At 36.7% G+C, this 26,585-nt stretch overlaps 1 protein-coding gene across 4 annotated transcripts in view; it reads left to right on the top strand.

Annotated features, from left to right (window-relative positions):
- Window positions 1-26,585, top strand: part of NAV1 (neuron navigator 1) — a 264,428-nt gene that overhangs the window by 36,200 nt on the left and 201,643 nt on the right. For all 4 annotated transcript variants that reach the window (XM_087720219.1, XM_087720216.1, XM_087720215.1 and 1 more), the window contains exons 2-3: window positions 13,948-14,809; window positions 15,911-16,017. In XM_087720219.1, the coding sequence (XP_087576345.1) occupies window positions 13,977-14,809; window positions 15,911-16,017 (940 nt within the window). In that variant the 5' untranslated portion in view covers window positions 13,948-13,976. The remainder of the gene's footprint in view (window positions 1-13,947; window positions 14,810-15,910; window positions 16,018-26,585) is intronic.

Raw genomic sequence — 26,585 nt, 5'->3', positions numbered from 1 at the left:
TAGAAATCACCTTTGGTGGGAAGGTATAGCATTCCGTGTGCCTTTGGCATTCAGTCATGCTGGCCACATGACCACGGAGACATCTTCGGACAGCGCTGGCTCTTCGGCTTTGAAACAGAGATGAGCACCACCCCCTAGAGTCGGGAACGACTAGCACATATGTGCAAGGGAATCTTTACCTTTATGTGAAGATTGTACCTCGTACCCTCCAGTTTTAGCAAGAAATTTAAATCAAAATATTTTTAAATTTGTTGAAAACAAAATGTTGCATAAAAATACTGAAAAAAATTGTATTATGGATTTGCTCTTATTCACCATGAACTGTCTATCAGCAATGTAGGCCATGCAATTAGTGAATGACATTTTCAACAGAACAGAAAAGCAAAGACTTGCTGTGCAAGAGTCCCTATTAGTGCTGGGCCACACTTTTCTAGGAGAATGAAATCTAATTTGCTAAGCCTCCCCCAATACAGACTTGACCTAGATAATTGGCTCCATGCTTTGATTTTACTTGGTCCCATTCCAATTAACTAAAAGAGAAAGCAATTGCACAGTGTTAATGAAAATAAATAGATCACAGCTGTCCCACAAACCAAGGGCTGGAGGTGAAGATATGAAACGATGGATATGCCAAGTTTAGTCCAAAATGCTGGAAACTCGCACAGCGCACTGACATATTAAGTGTGATCAAACTCACTGAGATTGTTGAGTTATCTTACTTACAGATAGAGGTTGGTGAGAATAGGAATATCTGAGAAATATGACTCACTTTTTGCTCACCTGATGTTGAGCCACAATTGCAATAATTCCCAACCAGATGACAGGAAATTACAGGACTGCATTTCAACACATCCACGAAGTCATGAACAGCTGCTATTGGGTTTGCCAAGATTGCACTTTCTCATTCGGAGCTTACTAATGCAGCTATAAGGAAAAATTAAGTGACTGGATTGTGTGAACGAGTAGATTCTTTTTAGCTTCATTCTGCTTCCAAATCATTAAACCCCAGAAAATGTGAACATGAGGAATCATCTCATCCCCATCTCTTAAAAATCCTAGATAAGATGTAAAATTATTTTTGTCCCATATATCCTTGCTTTCCAAACTAACCCCTTTATCAAAAGAAGCTTCTAAGGCAGAGATGCAGCTGACACACAGTCCTGACATATTCTGACCTGTAAAGCTGACCATTATGCTGAAATTAGGATTTCCTGTTGTTTTAATGGTTATTTAATATTTTAAAATCTGCTTTAAACATTAAGTAATGGTTAGTATACTCTGAGTAACTTTTTTTTAAAAAAATGGACCGTCATTAAAATAAGTTATGCAATATGAATCTATTTATTGTGGTTGTGACAGCTGCCCCACCAAAGTGTGAACCAAATCAAGGAAAGATTGATTGCTCACTTCTGCCTTAAAGAATGGGATGGGGCATGCTGGAGATATTTATAGTGGTGCTCTCGTTGGCCCTATTCAGTTAATCTCAACTAATGTTAGTTAGTGAACCCGTCAGCTCTATTTGTACTTCCGGCATCATTCAGTCATATTCTGTAACATTTTTTATTTGGGAAATAGAGAAGCTTCATCCATTTTGTCCTGGAAATATCTAATATGGCATATGTATTTCATGATATGGTAGCTATCTCCCAATTGGGCAAGTAAGCATCAGTAAGTATACTTTGCTCACTCAATAAGTTAATATTCTGGTTTGTGCTCTTAAAGAAAATGTTTTTTAAGCCACTCTATTTCTTCAACTTTTTTTTTCTGCTTTGATGAGTAGGGTAGGATTAGCTGTACAGGTTTTTGTTTTTCCAACTCTGATGACATGTTTGGAGTTAAATACCTCTCCCAATTAGTTGCCTAAGTCAACTAACCTTTTTCTGATGTTCCCACAACCCTTAATTAGGTTAGCCCAATTAAGAATATTATGGGAACAGGACTATCGTTTGACTAGTTGCAAGAACTGAATAGATAAAACACAGTGAAAAAACGAAGGCAGATAAATGCAGAATATAGTTACTTCAGTTCTTTCCTTCCTGAACAAATTCAGAGGCCCCAAAGTGCATTTCTAGATCTTATATACATTTAGTATAAAGTTGCCTTGGGTGTTTTACTGCTTCTATGTGAGTCCTGCCCAGATCCCTGAAGTAGCCTTTTGCTCAAGGCCCATACTAAATATATAATATTAATTTGAAGTTGATTGAGCTGTGTTCTGTGATGCACAATGATATATATATATTGTGCATCATAGAACACAGCTCAATCAACTTCAAATTAATATAAATATAAAATATACAATTGTTGCAGCAGCTTCTGCAAAGCAGTCTGTCTGATTGCTTTATATAGTCTAACTTACAGCCATGTTGGATGTAAAAACACCTTTTTATAAAATCAGTATGTTACAGCAACATATATTTCTGTGCTGACGCTTTTAACGCAAAGAAGAGCTGACACAAATAGCAAAAACAAATCTTCTTTCTCTTCCCATCCTTGGATTAATGAGCAGAATGAGCCAAACTGATTGTCTTAAAATGATGGTCATAAATGTATTTCATCTGCATTTGCTTCATCTGAAGAAATAGTCTGCAATTAAAAAACATACATGCAGTATACTTATAAAGAAAAAGACTGGAATCACTGGAATCAAATGTGGATCTGAGATCTTGATAGTTTGGTCTCTAAATGTCTTTATGGCACTTTTTCTTACTTCATAAAGATATATTCTTCTGCAAATGAGTTACCTGACTTCTATGATGCTGCAGCTACTAACATGTGATCAACACACTAGAAATCAAATAATGGTTGTCAGCACCTTTCCAAAGCACGATTTCTTCATCCTTATAATATAATATATTTCTGCTGCCTGCAGTTTGGCAGTATTTGGCAGTTCAAATCTTACCAGGCTCAAAGTTGACTCAACCTTCCATCCTTCCAAGGTGGGTAAAATGAGGACCCAGATTGTTGAGGGCAAGATGCTGACTTTGTAAACCACTTGGAGATGGCTGTAAAGCACTGCAAAGCAGTATGTAAATCTAAGTGCTATAGCTATTGCTATTATAATATACATATTACAGCTATTTTTAAAAAGAAAATCTTGATTTTTTTATAGCTATTTAAATCACTTTAGAGCTTTCATGAGCAAGGAAATAATGGTCATAAAATGCAAAGCAAATGAAAAATATCTATATTCTTGCTTTAATTACATGACTTGCTGCCTGATAAGCTATTGTATAATCGGAGTCTCTTTTCCTGATCACTGTCTTAAGCTGTGATTTCATAGAGTAAGATCTAGAGTTAATGATTATTGGACTAGCTCCATCCAAATCAGTAGATTTACGTTTATGACTACCTGCCCTGTCAATTCATTGGGTTTATTGTAAGCATGACTAAGACTGGATCCAACCTATTGCTTTTAGTTCTACAACTCTTCTAACATTAGAAAGACAATGTACAGAATACAGCCAGATTATTCTATATATTTAAATTTTCTGTATATAATAAGATAGTGAATCATCTGAAGTAATGCTGATTTCAGCATCATTTATTAAATTTTTATGGTTACCCATCTCACAAATATGGCTTTGGGTGATATCCAATAAAACAGAATAATAATAAAAAAAACACGTACTGGTAAAAGCAAAACAAATATAATAAATATAATTAAAAGCACTGAAGAGTGCATTCAAGATCTTACTAAAGATAAAGCATATATAATGGGCTGCTCACTTTCATGGGGATCTCCAAGCCTTCTGATAAAACTATGTCTCAAGGGATTTCTGGAAAATCATTAGGGTTAGAGCCAGTCTCATTTGGAGTGGATGATATTCCACAGGGCAGGTGTCACCACAGAGAAAGCTTAACTCTTGGATACTATCAGATGAAGCTGCTTAGTAGACAAAAGTGTAATATATCTGGCCTCCTGCCAGACTTGATTGGTCAAAGAGATGTAACTGGGAGGGGGAATGATCCCTCCAATAACCCAGCTTTGTTCCAGGTATGGTTAAAGGTCAAAACCACACCTTGAATTGAACCTGAAAGCAAACTGGCAATCATTATAGCTTGCAGAACAGACATGTGCAGTTGTAGGAGCAGACACAATTGTCCATGCCACCACATTTTGAAGCATCTGAAGCTTCTGGATACTCTTCAAGGGCAGTTCCATGTACAGCACATTGTAGTTGTCTATTGGGTGAGTGACCAGTGCAAGGGTAATTGAGAGTAGTACTTCCCAACCCAGGTATGGGTGCAAGTGCCACCTCCTCTCAATAGGAGTAATGACTCCAAAAGAATCCCCAGATTGCACACAGATCTATTTGGAGCAATGCAACTCCATCCAGCAGCAATCATGGTCAATTCCCAGATCCAGAAGGCCCTAAACTCCAAACTAAACAGCCCTGCCAGGTTTCAGCTAAAGTCTCAGTTCCCCATCCAGATCCCAACAGCTTCCAAGCATTGTTTTGATATTATAGTTGCCTTAATGCCTGTAATTAAAAATGGGGAAAGAGTAACATCATTTGAAAAATATATCATCAAACAAATCTTCAGAAAATACAGATATTTAGTAAAACTATTAGAAACCTTGCCATAATAATGGAGAGATTCTTTGTACAGAAGGCATTTGCATTCATTTTAATATACATAAATCAATTTTTATGAACCTGTGATTGTGGTCACAGTAATGACAAACAACCTGGGAGGGCAGCAAATGCTGCAGCTGTCATATATTTAAAAGCTACTCATATGCCATATGTCTAGGGTTTTTTTACAAAGTTTATTCAGTGGCTCATGTCCATTCTCTTTTGCTGCTTAGATTCATTATTGAAATTATTATGATAAAAGAAAGCTTTTAAAATTATATTTCAGTTTTGCTTTTTTCCTTTGGCTAAACAGATTCTGAGTAACTCATTACAAGGAATAAAAAAGGTTCAAATCTACAAAATATAAGGTTGGAAAATATCAACAGGTATTTCATACAGCAAATTGCTTGGAATTTTTTTTTAAAAAACCCTTTAACTGTTGGAATGAAGTCTTTAAAATACCCCATAGGAGCTGTTCTTTCAGCACTACCAATATAGGTGACTGAAAACTCAGGGCTCTTGGAAATGAAAAGCTCACCATTTTTTTGAACTTTCTGACAACTGAATGTTTATTAGAATTTAGCCTATGCATGCCGACTTCCCTCTGTTTCTTTTTTCAGATGAGAAGAAAATAGAGTGTTGATTACTGTTATTTGTGATTCTTTGGAAATGATGCAATGTTGACTGCAGGCAGCATATGTATCCACAGTTCCTTGTTTGTTTGCTGCCTTTTCTTTCAGTATTTTAACAGCTGTATGTCAACCTTTAAAATATTCAAAATATCTCCACATTTGCATCCTACGCATTGTCAATTTAAGTCTCATTTCACACATTTTGTCTGTGGACAAATCATAGTAATTCTTAACTATTTGTGCTCCAAAGAGATCAAAATGGTTGGATTTTTTTAAAAAAACATTTGTCTAGTCTGCACAGAACCTGTTTGTTATATACTTATTTAAAATAATGTCACTTTGATAGACAAGATTACTTTCAATGTTTGTAAACTCCAGCACAGAGCATTCAGTGATACATAGAAGGGGAGGCAATAGGGTTAATGTAACGAGCAAATAAATTAGTCATCACCTCTTTTCACAACACCTTTATATAAATAGTTGCACTATAAAAAGTACCTATTCATGTCTCTTGCTGGCTCTTTTTCAGTAGATCGATGGGGGAAGGTACTTAACAAGCTTAGGCTTGCTGTTGCTTTGGACAGAACGTTACCCAATGTCATTTGTTATTAGCATCAATGTTGCTCTAGAGATTTGCTCTCCCTTAATGTTGTGAGACTGTTTCTTTCAAGATTAAGACATCTGGGTAGGGAGTGGGGTAAAAAAATAAGCATCAAGGCTGTAGAGCTTGAAACCCCTTCACAGCCAACCATCATAATAACAATTGGTATGTTCTACTTGTAATAAGAAGACCAAGACATGTGTGGATTGTAGCATGGTATAGATTCATTAGCTGTTGTTGTTTTTAAATGAACATAGCAAAATACTAAAAACTATGTAAAAGCTTTGTTTTTGTTTCTTTAAAATTAACTTTGTTACTCACTTGGAGCATTCAAGAGAACTTATCCCTATAAAGGCATGTTTGTAAGAGAAAATATACACCATCCAATATAAGAAGATTTTTGCCATTTCTTTTGACTGGGCGCTAACAAGAATATCTGGAAGTGTGTGGATGCTTTTGGCTGAAATTTAGAAATGTAAAATTTCTATTATCTCTTTGGAAAATGTCACACAGATTTACCGTAATGGTGTAAATGAAGTATAAAGTCTGATATTTAACCATGTTTTGGAACAAGGCAACTTTCTTTTATCAGGTCCTGCTCATTTATAGATTTTTCTCAAAAATGTTCTACAGGCACAATTGCTCCATTGTCATACAAAGATTCTATATATATATATGGAGATAAAGAGAAAAATTGAATATTAAACAGGAAGAGGTCTCAAAAATTAGGGTGCAGAGGAGGTCCATTTCAGGGAAAGAGTGATAAGTGAGGCCATTTTGCATTTCTTTAGGAGAAAGGGTAAAATGAGGGCAGTCTTAGACTCTTAGAAGAGATTCTTCTATGTGTTTTATATTCTTCTCAAGTCATACTACGCTGCCTTATTGTGGCTGGGGTCTTCCTGAGTGGCATGAGCAAGGAATGTACTGGCAGTACCAAGAGTATATGTTTCCAGCCAGTACACCCAATGTTTGAAGGTCATCTCAAGTGCCCAGTTAAAACACACAGGACCCTCTTTTGAGCATCAGTGATATAGGAAGATGCTGGAGTTGGATTATTACTTTTGTGACCACAGAAAAAGCATCCTTTCATACTATGTGAGAGAAAGGTAACATTAAAAACATCCTGCATTTTATCAAGAAAACCCACATGGTTAGACAAGAAAAACATTTGAATATATCATGCCAGATAATGGACTCATCACATGGGATGATACCCAATATGCTATTGAAAACTCAGTATAAAGTTTGGAGCATAAAATGGTGTTCATTACATGGCTAGATTAAACAAACAAATCAGTTGAAGTCTGTAATTTTGCTACTACAATCAACGTTTCATAGAGTATTAAGTAACACATTAATGTTATTTCTGTGGGAATCTTGATGTTGACTGAATAAGCACAAATCAAACAAAATCTGCTGAAGAAACTTTTCCATGAGTCTGAAAATGGCATCAATCCTTTGGAACATGCTCCATCAGGATCAAATCAGTGCTGGGGCCCTGCTGGCATTATACAAGGATTTAAAGATGTGGCTCTGTTATCTCTGTTATCTGGCTTGCTCTGTTATTGGGCTTGCTTGGGGATCTGGATGTATGGCAAAGCTGGTTCAGTGTTTATGTTGAATTTGTTGTTAAGAGAATATTAGAGAATATATGTAGTTCAGGATTGAACTGTGGAGTCCTTTGTGTTCTCTGAACTTGATTGTTTTTCTACAGACATTTCATTACCCAACTAGGTAAAATTTTCAGGGCTAACCTGAGTCATGGATTTGAGGTGGGTCACCATATAAATTGAAATAATAAATACATTACCCTGAACCATCTAGACACAACAATTTTAAGGCCTATCAGAATGACTACTTTATATCTAGGGTAGGCAGAGCTACATTCATCCACTTTAACTAGAATTACCTTTCTGTGGTGATTACCGTATTTTTTGGAGTATAAGATACAACTTTTTCCCTCAAAAAAGAGGCTGAAAATCTGGGTGCATCTTATACATTGAATACAGCATTTTTGCCTCCCGAAACCCTGCCCCCTTCACCAAAATGGCTGTGCACAGCCTGAAGAAGGCTTTCAGAGAGCTCCTGAGGGCTGGGGAATGCAGAAATGAGTGAAAAATGCGCTGTTTTTTGCTCAATTTTGCCCCCCAGCCCCCAGGAGTACTCTATAAGCTTCCTAAAGGCTATTCATGCAATTTTTTCTTGACAAAAAGCGGACCCATTTTCATGAAAAATTGGCCATTTTTTGCTCATTTGGGGAGGGGCACCCCACCAGGAGTATTCTGCAAGCCCCCTAAAGGCTATTTATGCCTTTTTTTAAAAAATAAATGGGCACATTTTCACGAAAAACAGGTCATTTGGGGGAGGTTTGCAGAGTGCAAAACCTTTTTTTTAAATTTGCCTCTTCAAAACCTTGGTGCGTTTTATACTCTGAAAAATCCGGTATATCTTTTCTGTGCTGGCTTCTTCCTTGTGCCGCATTTATCCTATGAACTACAGTAGGTACAATCTTTTTTCTACTGAGGGTAGAAACGTGCTACAATCTTTTTTTCTATGCTCTTCCTGAGTGCCTACTGTCCCTACCTACCATTTTGAGAGAATAGGAAAGACACCTTCAACCATTTCTCTCTGTTAGAAGACAGAAATATGTTTGGTTGACTTGGTTTACATTTCCAAAACTAATATTTGGGTTCGGAGGACAATACTGTCTTGTTATTGGTATTAAAATAAGTTTTAAACTGTCCATCTCTTTTTCTTTAATATTAGGGACGATGCAACTTGTTCTTGGTGTAGATGGCAAGGTATCTTAGGCTAACTATAAGGGAAATATGTTATTCTCTGTAATATAATATATTCTCTATAATGTAATATAATATAATGTATTATTTATAATAAATAATATAATATAATACAGTATAATATAGTAGTACAATAATACTATTGTACTAATGTATTATTATAGAGATTATATAATCTCTATAATAATACATTGTTCTCTATATCCAAGACCAATGAATGTAGAGAAAATTGTGATATTTAGTTCTGAAAAGTATAAATCCTCTTTGTTAATTAAGTAAGTGATATAAAAGGTACTTCTATCATCAATATCTGTGAGAGATTTCACTGAATCCAGATGGTTCATATGAATTGGATCTGTAGTTGGGAATAAGGTCAGACATAAATCATGTGTCTTAATCTTCTATATCTTTTATCTTTTCTTTATGATGATGATGGTGATATATGTGTGTGTGTATGTGTGTGTGCATGTGTGCGTGTGTGCATGTGTGCATGTATGTATGTATGTATGTATGTATGTATGTATGTATGTATATTCCAGCATAATTGTGGAGTGCTTGACCAATTTCAACCAAACTTGGTACACAGATGACTTACTCTCTGGAGAAAAATACTGTAGGGGTAAGACACCCCTAACACCCCTCGGGGTGTTTGTGCCATAAAATGGCTTCTACTGTACAGCTCAGTGGAGTTGCCCTGGTTCACAGTACTCCTCAATGCGGCTCTCTTTGGTAAGGGGAGAAATACAACATTAGAAATTACGTTTGGCCTGGACATTTTTCCCCTATAAATAAATACCCAGACAATGCTGGGCTATTGGCTAGTATAGATAAAAATGGCTGTGTGTGTGTATGTTCCAGCATAAATCTGAGACACCTCGAGCAATTTCAACCAAATTTGGTTACAGATGATCTACTTTCTGGAAACAAATTCTGTGGGGGTAAGACACCCCTAACATCCCTCAGTGTAAGTGTTCTGGTAAGCCTCTTGTGCCTTAAAATAGCTTCTACCATACTGCCGTAAAATGGCTTCTACTGTACAGCACAGTGGAGTTGCCATGGTAAAGGCTTCACAGTACTCCACAAGGGGGCTCCCTCTGTTAAGAGGGAAAATCCAACATTAGAAATACCCAGGCAACACCGAGTTATCAGCTAGTGTAGAATATTATCACCTAAAGTCTTCAGCTTTCATGTGATTATGCCATGGGAATAGTTACAGAAATAAGTGACTGGGACATAATGTGGCCAGTTGACATTTGGAAAATCAAATTTCTGTAATATGTATCTTGTCCAGAATTGTACTTCCAAGGTGGTGGCAGCTTCCCACGGAAATGAGCTACTGAGAATAGTGTCCTTGAAGTATCATGGGAAAAAAACATTAAAATAAAATCCAGAGCAAACTTCCTCTGAGGAATTAACTCTCTTTCCTGCCCTTCCAGATGGAGCCAGCTGAGAGCCAAGATAGCAGCTGGAGGAATAGTCTGAAACAGTGATAAGGGGAAATTTAAAATCAATATAGAAAATGCTTCTTTTCTTTTTCTTTTATTTTCTCAGTATAGTTTGGTTCTTAGGGAGCCATTGATAAATTCCTTACACTCTGAGAAGTTTAATAGGGTGGGGAAGGTTTAATTACCAGAAATGTTTAAATGCTTAGTGACATAAATAAGCATAGTTTTGGTGAGCCTGCCTTCCAGCTCTGAAGTAACAGTTTGGCAGGCAATACAGGATCTTGTGTATGAAAGAAGGATGTTTTAGTCAGCAAACATCTGGTGAGAAATACAACTTGAATTTTGAATTCCTGCACGTACAGAATTGCAACCTATGAGGTGTGTATAGAGTTAAGGATGAGGTGTGTCTATTGTTTCCCAAGTCATTTCCTCTATTTTACATTCATGCTGGGTTGAAATATGGAAAGTTTTTATTAGAATGAGTGGCAGGACAGATATTTCAGAGGACAGTCATGTTGACACAACACAACATAAAACAATACAACACAACAAAATAAAAACTAGTGTCTAGTGGCAGTTTAAATTCTCCGATTCAAGTAAAGCAAGATATATGGCTGCACTGAAAATATGATGCTTCTGCTGACAATTATTTTTTGAATATGAGTTTGGATTTCAGGAGAATTAATACTTTTTGTTGTGCTTAACATAAAATCTAATCCACCATCCATTTGAAAAAAATTCTAGTTTGTGGATTCTTCTATTGTCATAGGCAGATTATTCTGCTGTTCGCCTGCTTTACTCTCTGAAATTCTATCTAATATTCATCCCGAATTATCTTTTAATGTTGACCTCTTGCTCCTTGCCCTGATTGCAGTTTTAATGGAGAATGAGATTACGCTGCCCTGTACTGTTATATCTTTTCTCACATTTCTCTTTTGCAAATTAGGTGTAACCACTCTTTTAATTGTTCCATATTGGATTTAGGTTTACTGAAAACATATTACTCTGGTAGCTCTTTCTTGAACCTGCTCTTTGTCCCTTCTAAAAATATGATTTTCAAAATTGGGCACTGTGCTCCAACTGTAAATTGGTTGGAATAAAATGGCATAGGAATGTTAATTATAAAATAATAAATAACATATACATGCTGATATACCTACTGTCATTGGAATAGAGTGCTTCATGCTCTAAAGCATCTGGTTTCCTTTCAAATCATATACTCTAAATTCCATTATTCTGTTAATGCAGACCAAGATTGCATAGTCTTCTTTGTTGCAGTTCTATATTGTTGTTCATATTCAAGTGATAGTTTACTAAGAGTTCTAGATGTTTTGTGCATATGCTGCTATAACACTATATTATAATTATATTACATTACATTATAAAATGTGTCCAATGGAAGCTTGAACAGATCGTGTAAGGTCAAGGATATTCAATTTCACTTTGGGAGGCTCTGGGTGATTTGGGGCACTCTCTCTCTTTCTCTCTCAGCCCAACCATCCTCATATGGTTTTTATCAAAGAGAAAATGGGAAAAGAAATCATTGTGTATTTTGTTTTAAGCCCATAGAGAAAAAGTGGTATATAAAACAAATAGTTGTAATATATTTGTTTTTCATAACATTCAGAACATCTCATTAGTAATGATGCCATTCAGAAACACAGTTTATTTCCCCCCTCCCATAAGTGTTCCCAAAACATGTTATAAATAACACTATTTCCTTCCTTTAGTTTGAAAGTAGTTCCTTCCTGTATGTAGAATGTAAAAGTCTCACATTCTGAGATATGTTTGCCAAATTCTTTTGTATCTTAAGACTAAATTCTTTATTTTATACTTCTGTTGTTTGGGGACAACTTATTTTCTTTCTCTGTTGCAAGTTGGAAAGCAGTATATTTGCAGTTATTTTTCTTTTAAAGAATGATTAGACTTTTATGATCCTTTGCTAATTCAAAAACAGCTGGGAAACAAATCAAGTTATGTGCAGATTTGAGTCTCTTAATCTCTGCTGGCCACCCATTTACGCTGAGCAGCAGCAGCCGAGCCACTCTAGTTCTTTCTTTTAGGCAATGAAAGAAAAACGAAGCTGTAAAAACTTACAACTATAATAAAATAATAAAATGTGTAGTAATATTGTATTATATAATTAAATTTTAAATAGCGGAATCAGTTTGTAGAACAAAAAGAAAAATGGGAAATTAAACATAAGCGATTGTGTGTTGTCCAAATTTATAAATGGTTCTCCAGTCAGGACTTCCACTGGTAAATTGTTGGTTGAAATATTTTCGAATATAGAAAGAGATAAAAACAAATTTCAGGCCATTGCATAATTAATGGAGAATAGGCATCCTTCAAACTTTGTAGCAGAATCTTTTGTGTCCTATCATAAAAGTATACAGTATCCATTTCCTTTGCCAACTCTTAATTTTTAAGATACCTGTACTTATGTACAATATCTTCTGCCTGGATGAGATCTGTCACAGTGCATGACTACAAAGTATGAATTAGTCCTGCATATTGATTATAATAATTACTCAACCTATTCCGATTCTGTAACAGATTGAAAAGAAGAAAAAGTGGATAAATGGTGTGGGAACAAAAGGAAATAGAATAGGAGAATAGGAGAAGGTCACAAGTATCAAGATCTGAAAACTGAAGCTGATAGATGAGGGCATAAATTCACCACAGTTGTCCCAGTGGTTATCAGCACAGTGGGTGCCATACCAAAATAATCCTGTACGGCACCTATAAAATCTGCACATTGACACATTTTCTATCTGCCATTGCACAGGCCACACTGCTTGGATCTGCACATACATTATACCAATATATGACAACATTCTAGGTTTTTGGGAAGAACGTGGTGTGAATGAAGGTCAACACCAGCTAAAAACTTGGCAGTTGTGATCTCACATTGTTGTGAACAGATTCCTTAATAATTCATAGGTCCTTGGTTAGGACTTGAATTATTAAGTTGCAACATATGTTAGACTATGAAACTAATTGTAAATGATCTATAATAGTAATAGTCTATTTTCAAATATTGATTTCCCATGTTAATTTAGTATGATAATAAATAAACCAGATTTAGTATGTTGTTACCTAAATGGAATATTATTTCTTTACATAATGATAGAAGGAAGATATAAGAAACTAAGACTTCTCTATGCAACTATTGGTAAAACTGATTCAGTGGTTTATAAACTGATTCAGTTTATAAACCACTGAATCAGTTTACCAATAGTTGCATAGAGAAGTATTAGTTTCTTATATCTTCCTTCTATCATGCTAAATTACATAGTGACTAGGTTTGATTTGTTTTTCAGTAAACTGAATAGGAATAAACCTATTGTATTAATTTGATTAATTATATAAATGTCAGGAAAAGGTTGATATGTTTATAAAATTGAAGAATAGTGGAACTGACAGTTTGAGAGAAATCAAGAAGCCATATTTGATTTGATTTAAATGACCTTTGTTTTGTGAAATACTTCAAAAGCAAATATTTATTAGCAATTCATCTTTTACTGAAAAGCTTAATTTTTAAAAAAGCTATGTTTAAACTCTTTTTATAGTTGTAAATCATACTTTCCCCTTAATGTTGTTTAAATGATAAATAAAAGCACCAAGAACTAAATTTAGCATACTTCAAAAATTATTTTTATTGTCTAAGATAGTGAGCTTGATGTCAATATTATGTAGGCAGAAAACAGCAATTTCAGGGTTACACAGCTAACAATCTCTTCTCTTATTGGTAAGTAATATGAAAAAGTAAAGGTAAAACTAAATTTTAAAAGGTTGGAGAGATTTTTACTTGCAGATGTACACAATCCTTGTGCTGAACAGGTTTGGCTTTGAAGCTCCAGACTTAATATACTTTGATTTGTGTTTTCTCAGATTGATCTTCCTCCATCCAAGTTTTGCTGATGATGAATGGAGCAGCCAATGTGAATGCAGCTGGACGCAGCCATTATGCCTCCTCTATACCTATTCCTAGATCTGCATCTCATAGCAAGATACATACTCTGGCAGCATCTCCTAAACTGCCCCCTAAACAGAACTGTGCGGGAGCATATTCCTCACCAAGGATATCATCTCCCAGGATAGGGAAGGCACAGGGAAGCTCAACCTGTGGAGCTCCTAAAGGATCAAAGCAGAAGCTTGTGGTTAAGGCTGCAGCAGCTGCAACTCCTAGACCAGAGAAAGCAGACATATCTGGGAGCCATGATGAGACAGAGGAGATGGACTCTAGCCTTAGTTCAGGGTTGGTGTCTGGCTACAGCAGTCCCTGGGGCTTACCAAAGGCCAATTCCAGACCCACCAAGATAGTGAAGAAAGCTGTTATTCAGACACCTGAGAAAGTAAAGAACACCTCTAAACAAGGTGAAAGTAATAGCAGCCTCATTGCTGTGAAGGTCCTTGGAAAGCCCAGCACAATTGCTGACCCGGCAAAGACCACTCATCTGCCAGGGAAGAGCCCTTCCTATCTCAACCTGTATAATGAGACTCAAATGTCAAAGACTTCAGAGGGATCTACCACAAAGAGGCCTCAGAGCTGTCCAGAAAAAGGTCAATCACCCTCAGAAGTCAACTGGAAGGAAAGTGGAACATCCAAGCAAGAAGATAATCCTCAGACAATCTCACTGGATACAAGCAACCTTAATAAGGGACCTGTGTTGCATACAGCACCCATCAGTTTCTCTTCTGTGCCACAGCATAACCATCCCATTATGGCCACGGTTGCCCCTTTTCATTATCGGTAAGTGTCACAGAGTATGTATTCCTAAATATATCTTTCTTCTTACTTATTTATTAGATTTCTATCCTGCCTTTATTATTTGAATAAAGTAAAGGTGAATAGAAAAAAAAATTCTAGCTCTGCTTTCCATTATCCTAATATTACTAAATAAGATGTATTGTAGGAAATATATCATCCTTTTAGCCCTAGTTTTCTTGAGAAAGTTTAGCATTTGCATGCTACAAATAATTTATGAGCCAAGGTGGGAGAAGCAAACTCAATTTTTAGACTCTAGCACTAAAAACAAGCTATCACTTAGGGCCAAATTCATTAACACAGTGAGACTTGTTAAGAATTTCATTTGAATAGATCTGCATAGACAAATGCTTGTAGCAAAATTGTTTTATTGCTTCCCCAGGTTCTCGGATAGCATTATTGCCTGACCACTGTAGATAGCTTGCTGTGGCATCCGGATTATATGTTCATGGAGAAGATGTATATGTATCATAACAATTTCAGAATTGCTCTGACATATGCCAACAGCTGTCATATGCCAGTGCTAGTTCATTCAGCTAAAATATTTATTGTACTCATTACATGTGATATGTGAGTTTGGTTCGTGTAACTTGGCACCTTAGGTCAAAGAAATTGGTTCCTCCTAGAAGAACCTGGTCTTTGCTTTATTAAGGTGTCAGGAAAGAGACAGAATTATGGCTTAATAATTATAACCTTTCTGTGCATTATGTTAAGATCGTTGGAGGCCTATGCAAATTGGGTCCACTCCCTTTTGAATTGTTGATTTAGGTTGGCAAGTTGATCTGACTGAAATTAACAATTTGATTTGGAAAATTCAATTTGGATGTCCAAATCAAATAATCAGAATCATAATAATTTGATTTGAACCCATGTGCGCATATATAAAAAGGGCCTGAATTGGTCTGAATTGAATTGTTTAAGAGGTGTCTCTTTTGATTTGAAATAAATCATTACTTCAGTTTAAGAATTTGATTTGATGATTCAGTGAATTGACTCCAGACTGTTTACAAATTAAATATGTGCACAGCCCTGATACATTATGAATACGAAGAGAAATTGATTGGTTGTGCTTTTTCTGCCTACCAGGTGGCAGGGTGAGAAAGAGAAGAGCAGCCTTCCTCAGAAGGAAGAGTCATGTGATGTGCAGCAGACCAGCTCTCCCAAAGGGCCTGAGCTCAACCTGAGAGGCATGAGTAAGTAAAAAGATGGGATCATTCTCTTTAGTGGGACAAGGGCTCAGAACCCATGACACATGGATGTGAAAGAAAGTGGATCTGCTTTGGAGTGCTGCATGTAGGATGCAGCTACCTGTCTTAAAGCAGTAACCAATGCATGATTCTTCTTGGACATTGACATCTGTGGACTGATTAGTGGGGGAGAATTTCTAATGCTCATTTTCCATTGTCCCATACTGTTGTTCCTTCAGCTTTGAATTGGGGCTTTGAATGCAAAGCAAGAGACCATAGACCTGCCGAGTATTGATTACACAGTATATTCTGAAGTCCAGTATAATGGTAGTCTATTATAACCATCAATGTAGCTGATAGATTAGTCTTGATCAGGTTAGGAGAATGACACTGGAGCTTCCTGAACTGAGCTTAAAATACTTGATTTAACCAGAATAGGTTATTCATTTTGTATGACATATTCATGCTTTTTCTTGCTGGAAGATCCTTGTGAGGTCCAGCAGCCAGAATGTGTAAATTATTTAGTTTGTGACAAAGTCATGTTGCCTGGGATGCATCACGAGGAGGCTAGTCTACCTACAGAATAGGTTCCACAGAGTGAAAGAAGAGAGATCAGTGTTTTCAGAAACAGAATTCACAGTTTGGGATTCTCTGCATAGTGCCTGAATGCATATACAGACAGTCCTCACCTAGTGATCACAACTGAGGACCAGCAACTCCATCATCAACTACAGCAGTCACTAAGCAGAAATCACATGACTGCAAGAGGCTTATGACCTCACTCCCATTTGGTCATTAAGCAAGTCATGGCAATTGTTAAGGAAAACATCACAAGACTGCAACTTGTGATTTTACTTCTACCTTCTCTACTTAACTCCGCTTGCTGCAAGCAAGTTGCAAAGCACACAAATAGCAATCACATCACCATGGGTACAATGCAGTAGTCATAAATGCAAGGGTTGGTCATAAAGCTATTTTTTTCTTTTGCACCATTGTAATTTTGAATGGTCACTAAACAGAGTTGATAAGCAAAAACTACCTATAAATATTTTGCCCTTTGCAATTTTTCAGTTTTAAGTAAGACTAGTATTCAAATACATGAAACATCTATCTCATAATGTATCAACTGTTACAGATACTACTGTATTATGATTTCTCTTTGAAATCTTTATAAAAATGTAAAAGGATTATGATTATTGCCTCTTGTTTTAAGTAGTTTGCTATATAAAGAGTAGGTCATGCATTTTGGAAGTAGTTAAAGTGTAATTAGGAATTAGATTTCAGAAGATCAGATGAGAGAAAAGAATCTGAGATTGGAAATCTACATTTTTGGGAGATGGGTGAGAAACAACTGTTAAATCCAGCCCCTGGGAGGGGGGCGGTTAACTTCTGCATAGCTGGAAATGTAATAACTTATTTGACAAATACGCTTTTTTTGACTCTGCTTGGCACTCTTACAGAAAAGTATTATCTCTGGTGTTTAAGATCAGATTCTGAAAATATGATCAGAATTCTAAGAAAGCATTTTAATAATCAAATGAAGGCTTAACTACACATAAATGCTGCAATATATATTCTCTTCTTCTGAAGAGAATTTTATTTTTAAAGCTGAAAGCAGCTATGAGTTTGCATTCTTGCAGAGAACTGGTGGGAAGAAAGATTCTTTAACACCTGATGGCTCAAAATATTCCTTTCCCATCTCACAAACTCTTTTGCCAATTTTATTGGTAAATTGAGAAATGTATTTTAAAGAGACAATGTTCTGATCACATTGCAAATTAACTTCCATTTTTAAAAAATTATGCGGAATGAACGGCATTCTGTTCCATTTAGGCTATTCAGCAGAAAAAAGTGTGACTTGTTTAATATATGGAACTGAAATATATTTTCCTTTTCATAGTAATTGTAGTTGCAATGTAGTTGAAATAATCCTGTAAGAATTAATTCTAAACATCTACCAAGGAGCATATTTCTTAGAGGAGGAGTCATTCTTAAATCCAAGATTATTCAGGTAACTTTATATTATAGCTAGTCCTCAATTTACAACAGTTCATTTGGTAGTGACTGTTTGAAGTTACAAAGGCACTGAAAAAATGATTTATGACCGTTTTTCACACTTATGACTGTTGCAGAATCCCCATGGTCACGAGATCAAAATTCAGATGCTTGACAACTGGCACCTGGGGTCATGTGATCACCTTTGGCGACCTTCTGACAAGCAAATCAATGGGAGGCCAAATTTAACAACTGTGTTACTTAGTTACCAACTACAATGATTCACTTAACAACTGTGGCAAGAAAGTTTGTAAAATAGGGCAAAGATCACTTAACAACTGTCTTGCTTAGCAACATAAATTTTGGTCTCGATTTAAGTTGTAAGTCAAGGAGTACCTGTATTAGATTCACATGTTGACTGCCTTTTAAAAAGTCACGTAGGTTGGAGAAAGACATTACCTATGATAAGGGAATATAAAGTGTATTCACGAATGGATTTTTTGAGTGCTAATATAGTTAGCCTTTGAAGCAGACTAACAAACCTGGTTGAGTGGAATCCTTAATGGTCTCTGACTTCATAATTCAATCCTGGGCTACAAATATTCTCTTCTATTGAAACCTGGTTTTGAACAACACTTATATTTATGGGTATGAAATATACCCTATGTATGTAATCATTAATAATGATTAATAATAATGTAAAGTACTGTATCATATCAGAAAAAAATGCATAGGGTAGTCACTGATGCACCAGTTTCCTGGCATCTCCTGTCAACTTCTACATGCCGTACAGCTATATTTTTCAAGAAATATATCTTGTTGATATGATGATACAGTTTAAACTGTTAAAAACCTGATCTGTGGGTAGAAATGTTATGGTCTATGGAGGTTGTTAAATTAAAGATGGTCTGAGTCACACTGGGTGCTAGAAATAATCTTAATCAATCAGTGACATCAATACTGTGCATTAAAATGGAATAAGATAGCAGGTTGCTTCAAAATTCCTTTTTATGTTAACAAATAATGCTTTGAATTTCAGGGTCTATTAGTAGAATAGAGGAAAAGAGAGTTATGTTTAACTTTTCTATATAAGACTTGAATTTCAAATGAATAAGGCTAATCAATATTTTGCTTTTTAACTCAAATTATAGATTTGGGGAACCATATGCCACTTAGAGGCAGTGTAGTAGTTAAGGCATTGGGTTGGAAACTGTGAGACTGCACTGTAGTCCCACCTTATGCACAAAGGTGACCTTGTGCTAGTCCAGTGGTTCTCAACCTGTGGGTTGGGACTCCTTTGGGGGTCAGACGACCCTTTCACAGGAGTCGCCTAAGACCATCAGAAAACACATATTTTCGATGGTCTTAGGAACTGAGACATCACTTTTATGAGGAACTGTATTAAAGAGTCGTGGCATTGGGAAGGTTGAGAACCACTGTGCTAGTCAGTCTCCTGGTAAACTGAAAAGTAGATAAATGTCTTTGTCTGTTTATGCAAGATCTATATTCATCAATGTGCTTCCCTACTTGGCTTATTTCATCTGGTGTTTCTATACCAAAATATTAAGGTGCAGATATACAGGTAGAAGAATGGGTATTTTAAATGTACTACTGCAAATAAAAAGATCCAATGTGATATATTAGCTAAACCAGAGGTGTCAAATTAGATTTCATTGAGGGCCACATCAAGGTTGTGTTTGGTAGACGTAGCCAGGATGGGAATGGCCAGCTCAACGTCCCTTATGTCGGAGGCACCTGTGGTGGCCCAAGTGCTCTGCCAGAGAAAACAGGCTCCCGAGTTCTGTTTTTGGCTGTGATGGCCTCCTGCAACCCTCTGTGGCATCGTGGGCCAGTCCTTTGCTGTTTCCAGGATGGCCTCATGGGCCAGTTCTAAGTACCCCATGGGCCGGATTTGGCCCCTGGCCCTTGAATTTGACACCCCTGAGTTAAGGCATTAGGCTAGAAACTGGGAGACTGTGCATTCTAGTCCTGGCTTAACCACAAAATCAGCTGGGTGACTTTGGACCAGTCATCTCTCTCAACCCTAGGAAGCAGGTAATAGCAAATCACTCCTGAAAAATCTTGTTAAGAAAACTGCCTGGACTTTTCCAGGCAGTCTCTGAGAATTGAACACAATGGAGCAGAAGGGAAACAAGGGCATTCAGAATGAGTGTGATTAGAGTGGTACACGGGCCTTATACATAAAAATAAAATGTTCTTATTTGTTTTCCAAATGTTTTGCAGGATTAGTAAGCGATGTGATTTTTGTTTCTTTCGCTCATCCATGTTTAGCTTTTGTTTCAGTTTTTGTACACTCCCTTTTATGTTTTATAATACAAATTCCAATTCTGTTCAATTACAGCTGAAGGCTCTTATGTTCATGACATCTTAGCCTCAATCAGTGGTTAAGTTCATTGAGTTTTAAGCCATAGAATGGCTTATCCAAAGGAAAACTTGTTCTAATCATTTGGTTAACATTATAGCTTAATATTCCATGTATACAAGTGTCTTAATAAATAAATAAATCATCTGAGGCTAATTAGCTAGTGGAGCTAATCGTGAATAGATCTTTCATACCTGATGAAAGTTCTCTGGAAATTCCTGAGAAGCCGATTCAGATAGATCATTCCTTAAAATAAAAAGAGATAAGTAGTATGGACCCATCCTAACTTCTTTGTGGACATTCCCCAAAGTAGCAATTAATAGCATTTTGATTCATATACCTCTTCATAGTGCTTTACTAAGCAGTTTACAAAGTCAACATATCGCCCCCAACAATCTGAATCCTCATTTTACCTACCTTGGAAAGATGGAAGCCTGAGTCAATCTTGAGCCAGTCAGAATCGAACTCCAGACTGTGGGAGTGAGTTAGCGTGCAATGCTGCATTCTAACCACTGCACCACCATAGCTCCTGTGCCATGAAAGGAAATTACTCTTGTATTCACATAATCACCAAACTGCATCTAATTCACTTTGTGACCTTTCTTGTAATCTTTAGGGCTTCTTATATTGCCATTAATAAAAATAACTCCAATATTTACTTTACTGCCATTCTGAAGCAGGAAATACATGAAATTTCTCCCTTAGGGTGGAAGCATCAGGTGGTATTAAAATCCCCAGGGAATATCAGGACTGTAAACAATGTAGAGAAGTTGAAGAATATTCCAGAAGAAGGGAATTTCTGTTGCTGTAAATTTCATGGATGCATCCAAAAAGAAGTCAAGTTCACCTTAAAGGAGAGCTTACATTTTATACTTTAAAAGAGCATCACAAAATTGGAAATAAATATTCTAGTTTGGGATTTCCAGTTGGGAAGTCCCCAAATCCAGTCTAGTTTATATTAATATAAAGATCTTCAATAAGGTAAAGGTTCCCCTCGTATATATGTGCTAGCATGACTAAATGCCGAAAGCATACTATTACCTTCCCATCAAGGGTGGGTCCTATTTTTCTACTTGCATTTTTACATGCTTTCGAACTGCTAGGTTGGCAGATGCTGGGTCAAGTAACAGGAGCTCACTCCATTACACGGTGCTAGGGATTCGAACCGCCTAACTGCCGACCTTTCTTATCGACAAGCTCAGTACATCTGCTTCATTTGCTTCAATACATCTGATGAAAAAGAGCCAAACCTCTCTTTGGGTAATCACTCCCACTGCCAGAAGGTTCTAATTATTAAGTTTAACACAATTTAATAATGAATAATCCTTCAACACCCCAAACCTTATGATAAAAATTAAAATGTGTCATAGTTATGTTTATGTTTTCACTAATTGATTCCTGCCTCCTCCCCTCCCAACCCAAATCTGCAGCCACTGGATCTAAATTGAAGATGCTGGGAACCAAAAATTCTGAAGAATAGGACTTTCTTGTAAGATCTCACCAAATCATTTTGTTTGGAATAAAGAGGAAACAGTTTTCTATTAAATTTTGGATTGCTTTGCAGAAAAGGTCATTGGGCGGGAAGGTCATTCAGATCACCCTAAATCCATAAAAATCTAAACTTGGGAAGAGGTTGTTGTTCTAACTGCAAATCAGCCTCTCTCAACCAAACTGAAAATAGCTAAAATAAAGGGGTAGGGATATAGGTAGTTTGATTAAACTTAATTAAAATAAACATTTCACTTCTACTTATTTTTAATTGGCATACTTTTGTAGGTTTAATTTTTTGTGGTGTAATCTAAAGTTTGAAATCAGGCTATTTGGATGTAATATAGTTCACTCTATTGAGCAAATCTTTAAAATGGGTTAATTCCGCAATGATTAATGTGTTATGTGAAGAGGGCCAATTAACCCCCTACAGTTCAAACAACAGACTAAGAATCAATAGAATGTATTCATTTTGGATAAGTGTATTATATGAGCCCAGCCTGTAGAATTTATAAGCTACAATGTACTAGAGAAATAAGCAATGTGCAGATCTCCAATTATTGCTGTATTATGATATAGCATTCTTTACTATTGAACATGTTTTCTAAAGTTCTAAAGTGTTTTTAAAGTCCTCAACTTTTCTAAAGTTTTCCCTTCTATAGGAGTTGTATTTCAGCAACATCTGGAGTAGTCCACTTTTTCTATGTCTAGTTGATGGCTTAGTGTGTAGTGTGAAAACAACCAATGCTGTTCTGAAATCTGCTTGGCATTTTCTCAAGTTTTCCTCACCTGTGAAAGAAATTTCTGTTTTTCTGAATTTTTTTCATTTCCCCCCCCCTCTAGTTTTTAAATTGAAGGTGGCAGATTGGTGCTGTTGTTTTCTGTTATACCATCTCCCTGATAGCTGTGCAGATTTCTTAATCTGAAAATTCTCACTAAGAGGACTTCTGTCATAAGTTGCTGCCTTAGAGTAAACTAGAATGAGAAAGTCCTTAGAGGTTATATAGATTGATGGAGGGATGACTGTTGAGTAAAAATCAGGACATGATTTTCAGGGAGATAATTATATAATGAAAGATGACCCTCATCTTGGTCATTCTTTACTAGTTACATACAAGAACACCATGTTTCACCCATGAGTGTTTCATCAAAGTTCCCTTGTATTGTGATAACATTTTAATCCCATCAAATTGATTAAGAACTACTAAAAATGTAGAAGAAACTTTCTGCCCGGAAAATGCTTTCTCTGTTGATAATTAACAGTATTTCAAAGTTTCTTCCTTACTTGTGATAGCTGCAATGATGTAAATGGAGGAGGACAAAGTGGAAAAGGAAACAGACTGGATACATCAAGAAGTTAAGAAAGAAACAGGATCAGCATATGCAACTGCCTTTATTTCAACGGACTTAGTGATTTATTGGAATAGTATTCATTACTAGATAAGTCCTTTGTGGCTTGACAGCAGTGGTGTGCAAGCTTTATGTCCTGAAGCACATTTTTAATTTTTTAAACATGCATTTGACCTCTACAAGTCCCCCCGGGAATATTGTCAGTGAAACAGAGATGTCACTGTTCTGAAAAAGTCCTGGCTGTTCATTTGGGGTTGAAGAACACAAAATATATGTGTTAAATCTTAATGCACGAATTTTGCAATGTAAGCAAATCACACAGCCGAAAATTGGTAATTTCAGTGGCATGGCTTGGGAATGCGCTGAATGCCTCCAAAATAGGATGTGGAAGAGGTTGTTGTTCATAGGTTGTGAGAGTCTGTGATAGGACAGAAAGAAAATGCATTTCCAGGACCAAACTGTCTTTCTCCAGCCATTGTTGGCTCCATGAAGAAGGACGGTGCACGTTCAAATTCACAGAGACAGATGGATTATCAGCCGTTTATCTAGTGTTACTTGTAACCTGACTGCTTTGACAGATGGGAGGTCCATAGTCAATTCTGAGATGATGGTTCATATCATGAAGATGGGGGAGGAGGCAGAGAGAGCACAATCATTATTGAGGAGGAGGTGGGGACTGCAATATGCCTAATAGCATGAAATGGGATGAACAAAAGGGCAGGCAGTGGCTTCCATGAGTGATGACTTATGTGCACTGTACGAGAAAAAAATTGCTCAAAATCTCCTGACCTTTTGGGAAGGTGGTTTGGTTACATTTCATAATTTCTTGTCTATTGTTCTCTGCTGCTTTTCTACATAGGCTTCCAGGTGAAAAAAACCCAAGCGATAGCAATCTTCACAATTTGAGGGGGGGGGGGTCTTTCTTGATTTCCTGGTTTGTGGATTGATTTCTGGTTGCGAGGTGCCTTTAATATTTTATAGCAAAACCAGGGATAAATGGCAGAGAAGCATACCATTTTCTCTTTCTTCCTGATAGCAGAGAATCATGCCTTGTAACAGAAGAACAAATGCAATGTAATGAGAATTTATGAAGGTGTATATGGCTCAGCAACTCTTCCTTGAAAATAAAACATGGTTTAAAAATAATCAGAAAGAAAGAATGCTGCATAAGCAATATCAGTTCCAGCAGACCTTGACAGGCTGAGACTGGCTGTTGCCATGACACCTACCACTTGCACAGGAGGGTCATTGGACTTCAGCTTCAAATACATTAACTGCTGGGGATTATCATGACATATTTCTCATTGCTAAATACATTTCATTGCTGTCTAAACCAACCTCAATCCTGGCTAACTTATGCTGCCACCTGTACTCATCTTCCTGGATGATTATTGCTAGATGTTATCACTATCATTGATGACTACATACCCCACTGCTTCTATGTGGCTGAGAGTAAAACAGCCTTTTAGACTATGCTAAACTGAGGGTTTGTGGTTCAATAGTTAGTTGGTTTTGTGCCTTCAAGTCAGTGTTGAATTCTGGGGACTGCCTGGACAAGTCCCTTCAGTTTTCCTTGCAGAAGCAGTTGGTCATCGTTGCTTTTCTGGCTGAGAGAGAGAGAATGGCTCAAAGTCACTCTGTTGGCTTCATGCCTAAGGTAGGACTACCGTCTCTTGGTGTTTACCTTGAACCTTAGCCACTACACCAAACTGAAGGTCAACATTCACCTTTTATCTTAGTATCAGAAAACCAGGTTTAGGGTGAAGCATGTTATAGAAGGTGAGCTATTGGATCATGTTCAGAGGTGTTATTCAGCCAATTCAGACCGGTTTGCCAGAACCAGTAGTGGAAATTGCAGGTGGGCCCTTGAAGTGAACGGATGTGCGCAGGGCGAACCAGTGGTAAAATGTGAAACCCACTGCTGATCATCATATGGATGTCCCTGGGCTAGTATGCATATCTATTCCATTGAGGATTATTCCTTTTTTGCTCATTGCTATCAGACCTAAGTATCCTCATATAACACCATTAAAACGTTTTTTGGGGGAAACTTTTAGTTAGTGGTCATGGGGATTTTTTCAAAAAACATTCCTTATATACACTATTTGGGCAATTTTAGTTTGATCATTCCGGTAAAAAAAGAAAGAAGTTTACCTTTTCCAAAGCTTCTCAAGGATTGTGTGCCTGAACAAGGTACAACCTGTGCTCCATCCCTCAAGCAGCCAATGCACAGTTGAAAAGCTGTGTAGAAACATGACACATGAAAATGAATCAGAAAAATAGAAATTGAGTAGAGAATAGATTGTGAAACAATGGGAAGCAATGAAGTTGATTACAGAACCAAATGGGCCAAGAGAGGCTATGGATAATCATAAAGAAAAATGGGCATATTTTTGGATACATATTTTCTAGGCCACAGTCTGCCATTTTATTGTTCCACATAAATTAAATCCTAGAATATAAATTTATTCTAGACAGTTTTGTCAGTTGTGTGAGAGGATGAACTTCTGATCAAGTAGCATGTAAAATGCAGAGGCCGGTGATTGGATTAATGCACTATTTTGCAGATCCTAAGCATTGAAGATTCTTAGCAGTTACAGGTTGTCCTTGACTTATACCCATTGATAAATAAGTTATAGTATGGGGCTGAAAAAAGTGACTTATGCCTGGCATTTGCACTTATGATGGTTGCAGCATCTCCATGGTCACATGATCAAAAATTGGGTGCTTAGCAACCAGCATGTATTTGCAGAGTTGAAAAAGGCAGAAAGGGGAATCTTCCATACCGTTGCCATTGTGTCTCTGCCACTAGCTTCCATAAGGTGGAGGAGAATAGCTTTTGAGGGAAGAACCTATGCATAGACTCTCCATGTGATTTAGAATGCTGTACTTCATGTCTATCCACTTAAATGCAAAGAAGATGTGACCAACACACGTGATCCAAGTATTTCTAGTAACATGATTATAATTGTGGTAGAAGGTTTTGCTGAATATACCTATTCAGAAATAGGACATTCACTTGTTTTAGTTTCAATATTTTGTTTGTTATTAATTTTGGGGGGGGAAATGGTTGATTGTCTTTCCATCTACTTTCTGAATTCCTGCCAGGCTTTGGCAACAAAGCAATCTATCATTGGCTGTAGTTGAAGTTGAATAGATAAATTTGTCTTGGAAGGGAGGGAAGGATGAGGTTTCCTAAGGCAAAGGTAATGATGCTTTTGACAAGAGTTATCTGGTAAGAGGATTGAAAATTAATTCCCCTTTAATAGAGAATGAGTTATCCCAGTAACACCGCTCTCCCCATTGCTCCATGCAAAATAGGCCATTCCTAACATATTGAGAAATTTGACCTATTCAG

Source organism: Thamnophis sirtalis, unplaced genomic scaffold, assembly GCF_051295495.1.
Source record: "Thamnophis sirtalis isolate CommonGarterSnake01/CBP01778 unplaced genomic scaffold, rThaSir2_p1.2 scaffold_7, whole genome shotgun sequence".
Lineage (NCBI taxonomy): Eukaryota > Metazoa > Chordata > Lepidosauria > Squamata > Natricidae > Thamnophis > Thamnophis sirtalis.
The sequence above is the reverse complement of the archived record's forward strand: the minus strand, read 5'-3'. Positions and strand labels throughout refer to the sequence as shown.